Source organism: Alligator mississippiensis, chromosome 1, assembly GCF_030867095.1.
Source record: "Alligator mississippiensis isolate rAllMis1 chromosome 1, rAllMis1, whole genome shotgun sequence".
NCBI lineage: Eukaryota > Metazoa > Chordata > Crocodylia > Alligatoridae > Alligator > Alligator mississippiensis.
This window is the reverse complement of record NC_081824.1, coordinates 115,065,677-115,083,520: the sequence shown is the minus strand read 5'-3', so window position 1 is coordinate 115,083,520 and position 17,844 is coordinate 115,065,677. Positions and strand designations below refer to the sequence as shown.

Genomic DNA, 17,844 nt, shown 5'->3' with positions numbered 1-17,844 from the left:
CCCAGCCACCAGGTATCTGGGGACATTACCTCTTGTGCCACTAGCCTTTGTGTCAGCTGGACTGCTGAAGCAGCTGTAACTTGAAGTGGCTCCTGCACCCTCTACCCACAGCAGCAGTCTGGCAGTGGGGGCTGCTGCCTGACTGTGATCTGCTGCCACCTGCAACAGCATCTGCCCCTTTGGACCTGCAGCCCTATGGCTGTGCACCAGCCAGACCGGGATGGGCTGCCTCCACTCTATTGCCCAGCAGATGTGCTCCTTGCAGTGGCCTGCTTTGAACTGTCAAAGTGTGTCCTTTTGGCTCCAAATGGCCAAGAGGTCAGCTACCTTGTCTGCCCTCCAATTGGGTCCCCAGGGCTGGCCCTGGACACTCTCCTCTGCATGGATCTCGCCACTTGTCTCACCAGCAGAGATCCTGGTGTTCCCTGTTTAAAAATTGCAAATACTCTGATAAGAAACCCAAATTCTCTCATTAAAGTAGCCAAAATAGTGTCCTTCTGCTATTGAAATGAAATGCTACTATATATATAGAGAGATCAGTTGGGCAATGTTTTATTGATATATTTAAAAATATAAAGACGTTTGAAGGGAGGGGTGGGGGAGTTTGTGGATGGGTGTTGTATTTGTGGGGTGAGGTTTGGGGAGGTATGGGGCTTGTGTGGGGGTTGGGGGTTTCTGTGGTTGAGGAGTTGTAGGGGTAGTTTGGCAGTGTGGGTGGATTTTGTGGGGACTGTGGGTGTTGTGGGTAGATTGAGTGGGGGGACGGTGTGGGGGGGGGATGTTGGTGGATTGTGGAGGGACTGTGGGTGTGGGGTGAGCTTCTCGGGGTGGGTCCCCTGCACCCCCCCCACAGGGTGCAGACCCCTTCACAGTACACGGACTGCCCCCCCTGCAGGGTCCACAGCTTCCCCCCCAACAGGGCCACAGCTTCCCCCACCACAGGGCGCACATGCCCCTCTGCAAAGCATACTGTGCAGGGACTGCATGTTGCAACGAGATGGGTCCTGCCTTCACGGGCCCTGCACGCCATTGGGCTAGGCTGGTTCCATGCACGCAGAACCTGGCCTGGCACCAACCCACCACCCTGCTCTGTGTCTGGCTGTGCGCTAACATGGAGCCCCCCAACACCCCCCCCCCAACACACACACACTTTTCTCATCTTGTTGCAATAAAATGTCATGACATGGCCGCCTTCTGGGGAATTCCCCGGCAAGTGGCTATATCATGTCATTTCGTGGCAAATTACATTTTTCATGAAAATCACTTAATTTTGTGATTTTTCACAAAAATGCAAAATCCCAATTTAAATCAGGCCCTAAATATAACTCTGTTGCCATGTCTACACAAGATGTTGATGGCATAGCTGACACTACTGTGCAGTAGCATCACGTGGCAAAAAACGTGATGTGATGCTACTGTGCAGTAGTATTAGGCTACTGTGCAGTAACATCACAAAAAAGGTGTTGGTCAGTGCTACTGCGAAGTAATTCAGGTTACTGCACAGTCATTTAGTACTTGTTTATACAAGTACTAAATGACTGAACAGTAATGCCTGCATGGTCAGTGTTCTGTGGAGACACAGCCTGTGTGTAGAAACCTAGATTTCTTTTTTTATCTGATATGCTTGTGGAGAACACTTCAGAAAGGTGAATTAAAGCAGAAAGGCCTGTGGGCTATTTTACTCTACAGATATTTTGCTTGTATACCCAGGGCTCTCCCTTTGAGGTGGGGGGCGAATTGGGGCGACCCTACAGGCCCTGCTGCGGCCACTGTGCACTGAAAGCTCCACCGCGGCCGCCACACGCCACTAGCTTCTCTGCGGCTGCCATGTGCTGGCCATTCGCCACCTGTCCCGCTCACCATCCCCCTTGTCCCTGCACAGGCTGATATGCCCTGGGCCCTGCACACTCCTAGGGACGGCTCTGTGTATACCTATGCCCAATTAATTTTTTTCCTCATTCCCAACAGGCATAAATGAGCCAGTAAAACATTGTACAATATCTATTTCTGGTTAACCCCAGATGTGGATTCTCTTTTTCTGAAATGAGTGCCTTGTTCCAATTTATCTTAACTGACTTTCAAAGCTATTGTGCTTTGAATTTACACTCTGCCTTGATTCTAATTAACTTCCAAGTAAAGATAGGTCCATATTTTTCAAACGAAAGCTGAGATTCTGGAGAACAAGGTAAGTAGCTTCAGATCAGAGCCAATGTGACATCCTGAGTTCCTACTACCTGTGTCCAAACCCTGATACAGAAATTAAGTAAGCTTATTGGCGTTTAGGTAGGACTCTTTGCCTCTGTTTCCCCAGCTGATAAGCAAAAGAATTGGGCTGTGTGTTAAGACGATAATTTTTTGGTATACTTTGCTTTTCTAAATCATTGAGTTCTGAGACAGAAACTTTCCTTTTTCTACCATTTGTGTCTGGTTCTAAGAGGATACACTCCCTATTGGTGTGCACAAAATTCAGACTTAGTGACATTTTGATGGGCATCAAGCAAACTTGGGAATGGATCTACAGCCCTACTACAAATCCATATACTTGCCCCATGAGTCAGTCTTCTCACTGAAACCCCCTTTAATTTCCTCTTTATAAACCCTATTAATCACCCAGTACAAGTACTTAGTATTATCAGTCAGATCCATGTGAAACACCTGCCATCTTATTCCCTGAGTACAGGTTCCAGAACAGGTCCATTAATTCCACCTGAGAAAACACGTCCAACAATTCCAGAATAAAACTGAACACAGAATCCATCTGTTCCCTCTCAATACATACTGTCCTTAGATCTCTCACCTACTTCTTTTCTCTGCTTCTGCTGAGTCTTATTCATATGCACTCATGTATCCACTTTTCCACACAGACTTGTTCATACATATACAGTCACCCAAGCCACTAACTGGAAAACAGCAAGTCTGTTTCATGACCATTTTCAAATTTTGTTTTTGTTCTAAAATTAAATAAAAACAAAAATTTTCAAACTTTTTTCCTGCCAAAACAAAATTTTGTTGGGACATTATTTTTCCTGATCAAAGCAATTCTCTCTCTGTGGGTTTTAGTAGTATTTTCTCTCTCTTGCTCTCAAGTTAGAAAATCCACTCCAGCCATAAAAACTGTTTTGTCAACCGATTCATCAAAATTGATGCATTTTAGTGAAGTGTTTCAGTTTTAATGAAACAGCATTTTTCTTATGAAAAAAATTATTTCACTGAAAAGTTCCCAGCTGGTGCTAGTTATACAGTTAATAATGCACAGACCTACCAGCATGTGTGCTCACTATTACACCCATGCTTACTTGTGTGCACACAGTTAAAAATTTCAGCTCTGTGTGTCCCTATAGATGCAAGCCTAGGAACAAGAATCGGTGTCCTCATTGCACACCTACCTCACATCCCAAATCCAATGTGGAAATTACTGCTGAAGAATAAATTTAGAAAAACAAAGATGCTATCACTTTTTCTGAGAAGGTCCTAAAATTCATGTAGAAATTAGACATTTTAAATAAGTAACTGCTTTGTGATATACTATGAATAACCATAACTTTACTTTAGAAGTATTATATCAGAATGCAGCTACGTCAAATTTAAATGAGCAGATGATCTGACCCATGAATAGAATTTATTTCTAAATCTTTCTTGTCAAACTAAAACTGTCTTTCCCATTTTCTGTTGTTTTCTGGGGAACCACCCATCTTTAAAAAAAGAAATGTATTTCTTTAGCAAGAAGCTTGCTTCACAGAAAAAGGACACTGAGTTCTAGTTTTTTGGATGTTAACTATGAGGCCAAAAAGTTCTGATTGGTAGTAGATCACAGAACATCTTATACATGAATATTGCACACAAAATACTAGGTATAAAAGGTTGTTAAGACTGTATAGTTAAGTGTTCAGTATTCAGGGAATGCCAGACCAAAGATTGCCTATGCATCCTTAAATTTGGTTCCCTTTCAAATGTGTATTTATTTTACAGTTTTTTGTTACATGTTTATATAATCTGTGTGTGTGTGTGTGTGTGTGTGTGTGTGTATTATCACACACACATATACTACTCTATTCATATTCTTCCACTGGATGGATGGTACTCACTTAATGAAAAGCTCCTCAATATTTTGTTTCACCCGTATTGTCAAATTTTGATATTTGGTCTTATTTACATTTCTGCATTCAAACCTTGTTTTGCATACAGACTGATGAGTGTACTCACAGCATTTTCTATGGCATTCATTGCAACAGTATCTGAGTGATCTATAAACTTTACTGAATAATTCAGATTATAAAGCTACTTTCTTTTCTTCTAAAATAATTATAAAAGTGGCACTCGGTTTATTCCTGGGGTCAACATATACTTTTACTCCAAAAAGTCTTAACTTTTGTACTTGCAATATTTTTGTGCCTGTATAATAATACCAAGTCAGACATTTTTTCAGTGCAGTTTTTATTTTAGTATTTTTTCAGAGCAGTTAACTCTTTGGATCCTTTTCTTAGTTCTTTGCTTTCTTTGCGTGATTTTTGTAAGGTCTTTACTTGTAGTTATCAACTTACATTCAGGGAAAAATCAATTTTACTAAACTGGAAACTGAAAACGTAGGTTTGCCTTATATGCAGGTTCAACTTATAATTGGAACAACACAGTAATTTCCAAAACATTGACATTAGGTAGGCAGTATTATTTCCATTTTGCAGAGCAGTACCGAAGGCACAGGGTACTAAGGTAAAAGTGTCCAGTTTTTATGGGTGATGTCCAATTCCATATACAGATAGGATATGTTCTTAGGGAAGAATTAAATGGATAACTTACATCACTGTTTGTGGTCTAAAGAAATAAGGGCAGATTTTCCACTAGTGGAAAAGTTTTAAATCCTGGGCTACTAAAACAAAAATCAATTTTGCTTCTCTAACAATTTAGGCATATTTGCATTTCTTGCAGAAAAAAATATATGCTAAAATCAAATAGATCGCTGCTGTTTTTATTTTATTTTATCTCCACTATTGTATATTCCTTCATTTTATATATTTTTATCATTATAAACTATATTTTGTTTTAGTGTAGTTTAAACTGATAATATCAATGTATGCTTTTAACAGTAATTACAATGCTATATTTTGTACAGTGCTATTGTCAGTTTTGTTCTATTGCTTTAACAAAAGCTGTAAATAAGCTACTGCGGCTACTATATATAGCACTGTATGTATTCAAAGTATAAATCCCATTGTTTTCTGTTTCAATTGGGATTTGTCGTTCTTAAAGGTGGGTACCATAAAATAAGGAAAAAAATAATGACCAAATGTGAAAAAAAGGCAGTGAAAGAGACCTGCTAGGTATCACATGGTACCTTTTTGGCAGGGGCAAGCAGAGACTCTGGCTCTCCAGGATAGCATTCAGTTTCCTAAGCCTTCATGTCCAAATGCTTTTAAAACTCTATTTTGTAGCCAAGTGAGAGATTGTTTCTGGAACCTGAAAACGTAAATAATAGAATCCATCTAAAAACTATTTGGCCTCAGATGCATCTACTAGTTCAAAATTATTCTTCAAACAAAGTTCTTTGGCATGAGGGAGAAAACTACCATGTTCTGGGGAGCAGTTTTCTCCTGATGTTTATGTAACTGAAGGCCAGATGTTCCTCTCCATGGTTCAGTGCGCAGAGCAGAAAACTGTGCAGAAAGGGCCTAAAACTCAAAGAAGGGCAACTTAGATTATGTGGCTCTACTTGTTCACGAGCCTATGGAAGGCCCTTTTCATTAAAGCTACATGGCTGTCAATAGGAAGGAATGGGTCAGCCTGGGGGAATTAGGCGAAGCTAGCAAGCAGCTGCACATGGCAGCAAAGAATTCAGGGGTGAAAAGGTTAATGACATGACATTACTAAAGCAGCTTCTGCATTATATGATACTTCTCCTGCACTGAAGACTGTGATCATCTTTCTTCAGAAAAAAACAACCCAGCAAAACATTCCAGTGGGCTCCCATATGAACAATGTGCTTTTTAGACTGGTACTGGTATGAGCAAAATAAGGTCTCATGACATGAATTTTCCTGTTTAATACAGACTTTCAGCAAATACACTCATTAACTCTAGGGTGACTGGATCATCAAAGGTTGTTTTTTTTTCATCTGAAATACTTTTTTGTGGGGAAAAAAGGAACAAAATGCTGGGGTGAAAGGAAATGGGGGTGGTTTTGAGGTGAACATAAGGAAAAGTTCATTCTTGCTGTAATTCCATTCAAATCAGTCATGTTCCAGTAAAGATGAGTTGGACTTATTGTCTTTTAGGGATCCTCTTTGATTTTAGTAGGCACTTAGTCACAAGCAATTTATTCTTCCCATTATTAAAGGTTCTGCCTTTACGTAAACTCGGCTATTTCCCACTAAGTCTCATCTGCTGGAAAAAAGATGAAGATCATTTTTTGGCTGTCCCCCTCAATAAATCTTTTAACACATGATTAAATAATTTTGTTTTTGGACCAAAAAGTGTTCTTGTATTTAATATTAGTTTATAATGAATTACAGCAAATGCTTTTGTTTTATATTTTTCAATAGGATTATTTCACAGATGAGAACAGAGCTTTGAAAAGAGACCCTCAACAGGATTACCATCTGGAGTATGCCATGGAAAATAGTACACATACAATATTGGCTTTTAGTAGAGAGCTGCACACTTGTGATACAAATGATAAGCCTATAACGGTAAGGTAGTCTGCTTCTACAAAGAGAGATCAAGTCAATAAGATAGATCAAATAGAGCTATGCTTTTGTAAAGAAAGTTATTAAAAATTCTTAGATTGTAAAAAAATAAAGAAGCATTCAAGTGCAACATTTTCTCATCTGGCTTATGGACATACTTCCCTAAAATTCTGCTTTTTAGCTTAAATTTATAAAGTAAACATGTATGTTTGTGCATACTTTAGTATGCAAGTGTAATTAAATTTGAATTCCTATTTCTTTTCTCCCTCTTATCTTTCTGGAATAATTTTCTCAAATCCCTCATCTATTAATCCTTTATTCTTGATTTCAGTCTAAAAACTTTGTGTATATAGCAGAATAAACATATTCAGTATTTCAATTCCTGGGCTTTTGGGGTTTTTTTAGTAGCTGAAGAGTGTTTTGATAAATGTCTTTACTGTCCACAGTAAGTCCTATTATTTACATGATAGTGATTTCCATACTCTATTTACTTTTCCTTATCAGTATTTGCAAACTCACTGACAATAAGATTAAAGCTTACAGATCAAGAAGGAATACTTGCATCAAGTCATATACCATGATGTGTTTATTTTCTAACTCTAGAAAACTTGCTGTGATAGGAAACTTTAAAACAATCTTGTGTGATCATTATACAATGCTTAATAATTCTATTTGACAACTAAAGGAGGCTGGCATAGACTGTCATGCCTCCATGGAAGTCAGTGTCGCTCTGACAGTTTATACCAGCTCAAAACCTGCCCCAATATGACTAACTATCATTTAGTTAACTAGGATGGACACTTAGCCCAGACTGTTCTGGAGCCACAGAAGATTTGGTAGTGGTTATGACAGGGGGCCATCTCCGGACCAAGTCTCACCTTCGGCCTGCCCACCTCTTATGGGGCAGTCTGCCCTGTCTTGCCTGCCATGACTTCATGCATAAATAACTGGTGTAAAATGCAGGAGGCTGCCTATTTAGTGCTGTGATACTTAGAACATTATACATAGCTTCAACCTACTCTATACTGTGTCCCATGCCTCGCAGATTGCATCATAAGTTAGTAATAGCTCTGGCCTGTGGCTGGGTCAAACTCTGCCCCTTGCCAGGCTTCTAGTATTCTTCCCTAACACTCTTCTGGTCACAAGCCCTCAAACACACTGGCTATTTCTGGGCCTTGCTCATACTGTCCCTCACTGGGCCACTCTCAACCCATCCTACTCCGCTCAGCTCCTTTGGGTCCCCCTTGGGGCCTACTGTAAATGGCCCTTCAGGCTTTCCTACTCACACTGGCGGGTCCACATACAGTCCTTCAGGCTGCCCTCATACAGATCCTACCTTACATGACTGCTGGTCTTATGTCTCACATTGGGCTGAAGTCAGTCTCTAGCCCCTCTCTGGGCCACTCTCTTAGGTTTACGTTCTTATGGGGGTTGGCCCTGCAGCCTTACTCAGCACACCCTCAGTGCAGCACTTCATGTCACCCCTGCAACCCTACTCTACACCCCTTACGACCAATCTTTGTACCTTACTCGGTGCGGGCTGCCACACATACTTCCGCCTCCTCACTGGGGTGATCTTTCTCTGCCCCCTCTCTGGGGTCTCCAGGGTCTTACAGCCCATGGGGCTCAGGTGTCTGTAGGCATTCCTGGCCCCTGTGCCTGGCCCTACATCTGGGTAACCCACCAGGATGTTGGGGCTGGGGCTTCAAGGCACCACATCCCCACCTTTCACTGGGGAGGCACCTAGCCTGGCATTTTCTGGGGACCACCCCCCTCCACAGGTAGACCCAGCAGGATGTAGTTTTATGTCATGCCCCAGGACCAGGAGCCTCCTGCCATCTCCATATATCCTGCCTTTACCACCAGGAAAGTTCCATGAACAGCAGCTTAGCTGGGTGGTGTTCTCTCCACGGCTGCTGCCACCAAACTGCTTGGCTTCCCTGAGGGCCTGAGCTAAAATGGAGGCTGTTCAGCCCCCTCCTCCTATCACAATGCCCTTCTGCAGTCATGTGACCACTTCATCAGGGCTGGCCCACATCTGCCGGCTTCCCTGCTGCCTGCTCTCAGCCCTTAAAATGGCAGGCATCAAATGTGCTCTGCCACAGTGGCATACTTAAAAGATCATTTTGTGAGATGCTGAATTATTCTTTTAAGGTGGTGAATGCCTGGCTTCACTGGGATTTGGGGACACTCAGCCAGCATTTCATTCAAAGCTTTATGTAGTAGGGCCCTAGGACTGATGTATGTTGATGGTTCTTGTTTTGGTAGTTGATCCATGGAGGATCATTGGTAATATCCGTATGGTGAGATTTGCCTAATTTGCTTAGTCAGTTACCTCCTTAAGGATCTGCTCCACTTTCTATGAATGAATCTAAACCTAACTAATAGAAGCAACATGTGTACCTTAAGGGCATGTCTCGATGGCAGAATAAACTACTAGATCTACTGAAGAATGACTTAACCATCTTTATAAGCCTATGTTAAGAAAACAATTAGAAGAGAGTAACTGTAGAAATGTAAGGGTTGATTTTAAAACCAAAGTTGGTATTGGAAAGGGTATATACTAGGGCTGTGTGAAATTTTGCTGGCTGTTTCATTTTAACACTGTTTTGGCTCATTTCGAGCTCCAGACAGTGAAATCAAAATGAAACGAAGGGCTTCTAAGCAGCCTTGAAACAAAACGAGGACAGTTGAAATGTTTCAAAATTTTCCAAACATTTCAAGTTTTGAAGCTCAAGCTGGGCTTGCCTGCAGGGAAATAGAAAGTAAGGAGAGGGAGGGTGAAGAGGGGGGAAGGACTGCTCTCATATTGACTGTATCGCTGGCCGGGGACCTTCCCTGAGGTCCCTTCCATTCCCAGTGTTCTGGGGGAGGGATGGAATAACAGCATAAAAGGCAGAATTTTTTAAACTGGCCTGCTTTCTGCCTTGGGATCTGATAGGTATTGAGCTATCTTCCAGCAACTCAGGAGTGTTAGACGACAAAGTCTACCACTACCATTGATTTGATTTCCACTTGCCCTTGGAGGGGATGCAGTCTCAGGCACAGGCAGTGGGATTCCGCAATATCTTTTGCTTTAACACACACAAGTGACCTGAATTTTGCTTGACTACAGTTTGAGGTGCGGTTTTCCAGAAACCCCTGCACATATCTCCTTGAAACTTGGCAGGCTTCATGACCTCAGAAGTGGCTACCATCCCTGCAAGTTTAATCTGAATTGAGCAAGAAATGACGAAGTTATAGGCAGTTTCCTATAACTTCGTGCTTCCTCATTATAGCCTACGGGTGAAACAGCAAAACAGTTTTGACGAAACAAAACAGAACAGTGGTTTTGAAATGAAACAAAACTCAGAATGAACCACTGTTCCATTGAAATGTCAAAACGAAATGGTGCTGCTTCGCACAACCCTTGTACATATCCATACCTCATATAAATTGCCATTGCTACAATGCAGTAGCACCACCTTAGGAATTGCTTGAACTCAAGTGTGAGGGAAGGCTTCTTTCCAATTAAAAAGTTTACTCTCTTTTCCCTAAGGAGAGCACAATGCGGGTGATATGGGCCTACCACTACAAAGATCTTGGAGAAGCAGGTCAAAATTATCATGGATCTAATCGTGGGTCAAAGAGTCTACGTTTACTGAACCCAGAGAAAACAAATATTATATCTTCCTCATTGCCATATTTTGACCTGACAAATAAACACGTAAGTTACTTTGGTTTTTATTTTTATATGCAAGGGAGTCAGGTAGTTGCCAAACTTGTTGACTGAAATGACATGAAAATCATGTGGCTGTCACATCCGTTATTTCTATCCCTTTTATTAAGACAGGTGCCTATACCAGAAAAAGACACAACATATTGGTGCCAAATGTTTAAGATACCTATACATCATGAAAAACATCACGTGATAAAGGTAAGTGACCCATTCTCTTCTGAAGAGTTCAGTTTATATGTCTATGTAGAGCTGTCCACAGGATGACAGTTTTGAGCTTTAGAAATAACTTTTTATTACATATTGGAACAAACACCCCCAAATGCTTTCACAAAAACATGTGTGTAGAAGGGAGGGAGTGGAAGGAAGGGTATGAAGCAAGAGTTCCCACATCTTAGGTCAGTGTCTAACCACCAGGCTCCATATAGTGTCCAAGAATCTTTCTCGCCTCCTTCTCTTTCCTCACAAAATACCCTTTCCCAATGAAAATTTGGTCAAAAACAACTTGCCTCCATAAAATATTTTGGTTTCAGTAAAGTGAAATTTTGTCAAAAATGTTTTAACCAGTTTCAAATTATACTTCAGAATTTTTTCTTTTTTTATATTACATTAAAATAGAGAGATGGAGCTTAAAATAGAAGACAAGGTGCATACGCACCTTTGTAAACTAACTGAAAAAGGTGTGTGTGTGTGTCTGCACACACATCTTATTCAGTTGGTTATATGTATATACACAGACACATACACACACATACATAGAGAGAGAGAGAACACAAGCTTTTGTGAACTCAAGTTCAGTTCATCAGATGCTTGTGAACTTGTGTTCATGAAAGCTTGTGCTCTCAATGTATGTCTTATTTAGTTAGTCTACAACGGTGTGTCTCTATGCTGCTTTCTCTGAGTTCAGACTAACTACCTCTCTGCTCATGTTAAAATATAGAGCGTACTGGTTTAAATCAACAGTGCTGCACTGCATTAAGTGGAGCTGAAGTTGTATTGCACAACTGAAAATCTGGGCCATGGTCCTAAATTGTTCTTAATAGTCAAATGCATTTTTAATAGAATATGTGAACTATTTGGGTTAGAAAAAAACATCCAAACTGATTTCAGCATTAAGATCTGACAACAGGCAGGGCAGGATAGCACCTTAAAGACTAACTCATTCAGAAAGGCATAAACGTTTGTAGGTGCCTGCTAACATCATCAGATGCTATGGATTTGACAAGATGCCAGGTCATTTAGGTGCTGTGGGTGGACTTGCCATCAGATAACATAGGCTACCACCAATGAAAGATAATGCATTTTGAAAGTTAGTCTTTAAACTATTCCCCTACCCTGCCATCTGCCTAACTTCAAACTAACACAGCTAACTTCCTCTCACCACTAACACCTACAATATTTTTTCTTCAGGCTCTGTAACTTTTGTTTCAGGATAGAGCTTAAAGCACAAAATGAAGTGAAAAATATGGTTATTCTACTCTCTCACAAGGCCAAGAATATGATACACTTCATACCACACAAAGCAGCCCATCCTTACAATTATTCTAGCTGACTTGGCATAGATAGTTCATATAAATATCCCAACCTTTAGATACTTATGTGGATAAGCCAGGTATAGCCATCCTGCATGCATGTGGTTATGTCTTTGATTGAAAGTGTGTAAAATATAATAATAAAATAACTGTACCTCCATAAATAGATATCAAGGCCAAGTACAGACATTATACTTTTACTGGTGTAAGGGATTGAAAACCAGTCTGTACCCATTACAAAACAGAAGTTAAGCACACACAGACTGGCTTAAAAATGGCACAACCCAGTCTAGGATGTGCCCACTGCCCTCCACCACCAAAGAGCAAATGTGCATTCTATTTGCTACCAATCTAAACTATGCTGCATACCGAAATCCATGTAACGTAGATCAATGTGGTCTTGGGCTTTTTGAATGTCTGTATCTAGCCCAAAGGAACAGAGAAAAATTAGTTAAGAAATTTTAGATAATTTATTTTAGATTATTATTATTAGATTATTTTAGATTATTATTTTAGATTATTTTAGAAAATAAGATGAAGCTAATCAAAAGAAGCCTAATCCTACATAACTTTAGCCTACAAACTTGCATTTGACTATTTGAGAGAATAAGTGTTACAGTACTAGGCCTAAGATTTAATTTTTTCATAGAATCTATTGTTTCACGTTGAGCAAGCTTTAGTTAAAACACCCCCACCGCTATTTTGAACGTGGATCCACTGATAAATGAAACCTGGAGGTTGGATGGAGCGTGTTAATTAGGGTGCTTCAGCAGACTCGATTAATCAAGTCTACTCTTATTTGTTGTAATTACAGTGCGTCAGAGCAGCCTCCCTGCACATCTGCAGGCACCCTTGACCTTTTAGCATGTGTGCTGGTCAACTCCCATTTATACCACATTTCTGAGTTCAATGAGATTATAAGACTATGACTATGAAAACTCAACCTAAACATTTTCTCTGGTATTTTTATGAGACACGTAGTAAGTGTAATGCTGTGAATTTCATGATTGTCATTGTTTGTGCTACTGCAGAAAGTTAGGTCCAACTTTCTGTCTTCAGTTACTTTAGCTCTGCCCACTGAAATTAACCATTGCTTATCACACATACATGTGCATATGTAAAATAGAATATGGCCTGCAATATTAAAGTATGAGAATGGCTTGTTATCTGTTTTCAAATGATATAAGTTCAGAATATTAACTACAGATGCATGTTCTACATTGTTGGACTTATTTGCAAATGCATGCATGTGCTATTTCAAGGTTATTTGTAAATTATTTTGCCCATCAGCATGTTTGCTCCAATGAAATTCACAGCCCAATTTTGCAGACAACAGATATTCAAAGAATATGAATGATATTCAGATAAGTACTCAAACTTTTGGATACTTATCCAAGCTGTCCTTTTCATGCCATCCTTTATCATGCATTATTCAATATTACTCATGAAAATGGAGCAAACATTTATACTAGCGATGAAATAGGTTTAGACTTAGGTGAGTGAACCTGTGGGATACAATCAAAAACAGAAATGGCATGACAAAAATCAGGTATTTCTAAGTGCATCAAGCATGGGCGACTTGTGCTTCTTGAATCGGGGGGGGGGGGGGGGCAGCTGCCCCCAGTGGCCAGTCATCGACTGGGCGGGGCGAGGGGTCACCCTGTGACCGATCTAACCGACTGGGTGGGGGCGATCCTGCTGACCAAGGAGTGGTCCCCTGCAGCTGATCTTACTGACCTGCAAGTAGCAGCACTGTGCCACTGGCACTTCCGGGCCCGCTGCTGATACTTCCGGGTGAGCCCCCACTCCCCAGCCAGTGCTCTCAGGGGGAGCACTAGTGCTCTCACCTGCCCCCCCATCCAGGAATGCTGGCTGACAGGGGGTGCACCAGCGCTCTCAGGGGATGTGCGTGCACCCCCTACACGTCGCCACTGGCATCAAGTACAAAAAGATCAATTTCAGGCTATCATATTGGCATTGGTAAAAATTAATTGCTAAGCATCAATATGTTTGGTAATGGGGGAGACCACAATAAAGAATTTTTAACACAACTTTGCTTAGGAAAGGAAAATAATTTTGAGCACCCTTGGTTTATCCTATTATAAAGGCTTTTTTTAAATTTTAGTTTTCAAACAGTTTGGATTTTTTAAAAGCACTGTTCTTTTTACTATTTACCTTTAAAAGATGAGTGTGAGGATAATCAGGACAGCCATATATATTGCCAAGAAAAACATATTATTGAAAATTGACTGAAAAAATTGAAGATCAGTCATCCGCATAGGTAATAGGAGCACTCACATTTCCAGTCTTAGTTTCACTAGGAAATCACTATCAAAATGTATCTACAGTGAAACAGATCAGCAGCAGCTGGTTAAGCTTAATTTTTCAAATTTATAGTAATCTCTGATCAGGAAGCAGAAACCCTCCAAAATCTGGTTGCCATGGGTAACTCGGCTTTTTGACAAGGGAATGCTTTAGCAATACCAAAGACCCCAGTGTGAAGAAATACAAAGGGACTCCAGTTTAAGAGACTGATTGATTGAAAGCCAGAGAGACAGCCTGTAGTTTTTGGTAGTTAAATGGGGGCACTGATTTTTATCTTGAATGATACTAGGCAGTAATTGCTTGTTGTTCTATGGCCTGAACTTTTACGTTTGCTTAACGTAACAGCTCTGGCAAATTGCATAATACATTCTGAAACAAAACAAAAGTTCTGTATTTTAGTCATATATTGCCTGTGCAAAGCTATTCCAAGCCAGCAAAATTAGACTGTCAGCAAAGTCAGTATCATGTGCCATAAAACTTGCAAGCTGTCTGCTCTTTGATTTAGCCTATCTCTTCACTGCAAGTCTGAATAGGCCCATTAGATTTCACAATATCAAAAAACACATTACTGAACTGGCTTGAAATTCAGACTTTTCCAATTAAAACCTCTTATTTTTTTGTGATCAGATTCCATGATTCTTATTGGGTATAATCTTCCCTGAAGTGTCTTTTTTTCTGTATTGCTTAATAATAGGGATTATATGACTACTCTGTTGTTATGTGGATGGTGTAAATTGTGGTCATCATCAAAAAATCCCATCTGAGTCTACTAGCTCTGATCACCTAAGTTGTTGCAGTGCATGCATTCCTTTAAATGGTAAAATGTGCATCAGCATTGAGAAAATGGCAGCAACACACTTTTGAATTAAAACGTATAGAACGTTCAGAAGTGCACCACTGCCATTTTCTGTGCACTGACATGAATTTCATGACTTATACAACTGCACGAATGCAGCGCAGTGCATGTCAGCTCACATGCAGAGCAGATTCGATGAATGGAGTCTGCTCTGACCCGCTGGATTTCTGGCGCGTTGGAGCAGACAAAGTTATATGTATAAGGTGTCAAAATGATCATTCCCTTATTCATTGAAAAAATGGCTTCAATGCAGCAGTCAAATACCTTCATTAAGACATATCTCTAGTTTACAGCTATTCCCTTTGCTGAAATACCTGGGTTGTTGACAGTTAATTAGCCCTTGTTTAACTCTGCATAGTCATGGTTAGACTTTTACCTTTACAGATCCAGCTATTTTAAAGCCGATTCAGGTATCTCTACACTACATTGACATCTTACTAAGAGCCAGTGCCTTAATTTAAACTCTTAAATAAATTCCAGCATACTGAAGGAGGCACACTCATGTACAGTCTAATTCTCTGGGACTGAACTTCCAAATCTTTTAACTAGTTTTGTGTGGTCATCTTCATACTATGCTTAATATTACTGTCTCATTTCCCTCTTGATCCCTCTATCTCTTTATTCCCCTTTCACTTTTAGCCCTGTGTACAGTTTTGTAGTGTGGCTCAGGTATACTCTGGTACATACACCCCTTCTCCAATGGAAGGGAATTGTTAGCTGGCAGGTGTGCTCTGGGGAACTGCAGAGCACTCAGTTTTCCTCTGTCTCTATAGAACCAGGCCAGGACAATCAGGGGACCTAACCAGATACAAATTTTTTTACATTAACTTATCACAAGGAAAAGAAACATGGATATAAACATATATACATACACATGTACATACACACACGTCGATGTACATATACACACATACATGCACACACACTTACATGCATATGATATCCAAACAAATAACATAAACAGTACCCTCTGAGTAAATGCTATAAAACCTTATACCAGTGCTCCAGTTACAGGTAAGTCACAGGTTAAGTATCTGATCTGAAACAGATAAACCCCAAAATAAACATAGATAACCAACAGGTAAACTATAAGTAAGTATAGGTGAACAATAAAAAAAATAAAGATCTGAAGTTCTGAAGAATGCATCTGATAAGCTTCCAGTGTTCCAGAGAGAGTATAGCTTGGTAACATTGGCCACATCTACATGAGAAGCTGACTGCACAATAAGTCATTGGTGGCTTGAAAATGGTATTTAGAGGTTTGGTTTTGGGAATTGGCTTGTAGGTAAAGTAGATATACATTAGATTAATGATCTGGGGCAATGGCAAGGGTTAACTGATTTCTAAAACCCTGTTTGTGACAGTTTCTGCAAGGCCCACTGTGTCTGATACAGGCAAGCATCAAGCAGATACACAGGCTGGGAAATTGAAGACATGTACCACGCTGTTCCATAACATGAAATAAGGGACTCTGCAACATTGGCACCAGGTCACAGTGCCCAAGTGCAGGGCCCTTGGGATTTCTGGTTTTGGTAAATGGACCAAATTAGGAGGGAAAGCAGTAAGGCCCAAATTAGGATATGTGCACATGATGTGTTTGTGAAACAAAGGACTATGCTGGCAGGACAGAACATGAACAATATGATGACCACAGGGAGACCAATCAGCAGTGCCCAGAGATGAAGAGACATCAGGAGGGAGAAAGAATACAGAAGGAGAGATTTCAGAGCAGAAAAGGGTCCCTAAGATCAAACCCAAGGCCACCATGGACAGAGGGCACAGCACCAGCCTGTCTCACCCATCCCATTTGGGGGAGCTGGGTGGGACATTTAAGAGAGAGCCTCAGAGTGAAGCTTGTGTACTGGCCAGACATACCTTGACTCTGTGAACCCTAGGGCTGGTAGATATAGAATTGTTTGCATTATTCTTATCTGTTATCACTGTATATCAATACATTTTTCCTCTTATTGAATGGAGAGGTTGTGGTCAGTTTGAGAGCTTAGGTCCACCCAGAACAAGGTATTTGGGCTATAAATCCAGTGCCAACAATTGGCACAGTAGCGTTTTGTGGCATGAAGCGTGATGCAACGCTACTGCTCAGTAGTAATGAGCTACTGCTAATTCATTGGCACCTCAGAGCCATTTGGTGACAATACTGCACAATAACTCCAGTTACTGTGCAATCGTTTACTGCCTGTGTATACTTGTGTAGTAACGACTGTGTAGTCAGTGTCTCATGTAGATGCGGCCTTTTTTCATTTTGACATTTACCTATAATTTTAATCCATTTTTTGGCTGTGTTTTATTCTTGGGTGTTTCCTCTGCTAAAATGTGGATTTATTTGGGTTTTACTGCCATGGTTAATCACCATGAGCACATTTTGGACTTGCATGTAAATTCTCACATATGAATATTCAATAGAATTCCTTGTACACTCATGTAAGGCAACAGAAAAAAATGCATTGTTACTAAACTGATTGAGTGCACATAAAATTTGTCATCTTTCCTCAAAGTTAAAAATGTATACCCACAAGTCAATTTTTTAGTAGCAAACTAAAGAAGTAAATCCTGATCTATTCATGGATACCTCATGAATAAAAAAAGGAAGTACATTAATTAAATACATTTTCCTGGCAAAATAAAAGAATATTTTCAACAAATACCAGTACTGGTCTTTTGATCTTACATTATTTTCAAAATAATGTATTTTGTTATACATTACTTTATTGTAATATTA

At 40.3% G+C, this 17,844-nt stretch overlaps 1 protein-coding gene across 2 annotated transcripts in view; it reads left to right on the top strand.

The window, feature by feature from the left end:
• MOXD1 (monooxygenase DBH like 1) overlaps window positions 1-17,844 on the top strand; it is a 64,530-nt gene that overhangs the window by 10,345 nt on the left and 36,341 nt on the right. For both annotated transcript variants that reach the window (XM_006270532.4, XM_059713112.1), the window contains exons 2-4: window positions 6,536-6,682; window positions 10,218-10,385; window positions 10,512-10,595. In XM_006270532.4, coding sequence (XP_006270594.4) covers window positions 6,536-6,682; window positions 10,218-10,385; window positions 10,512-10,595 — 399 coding nt within the window. The remainder of the gene's footprint in view (window positions 1-6,535; window positions 6,683-10,217; window positions 10,386-10,511; window positions 10,596-17,844) is intronic.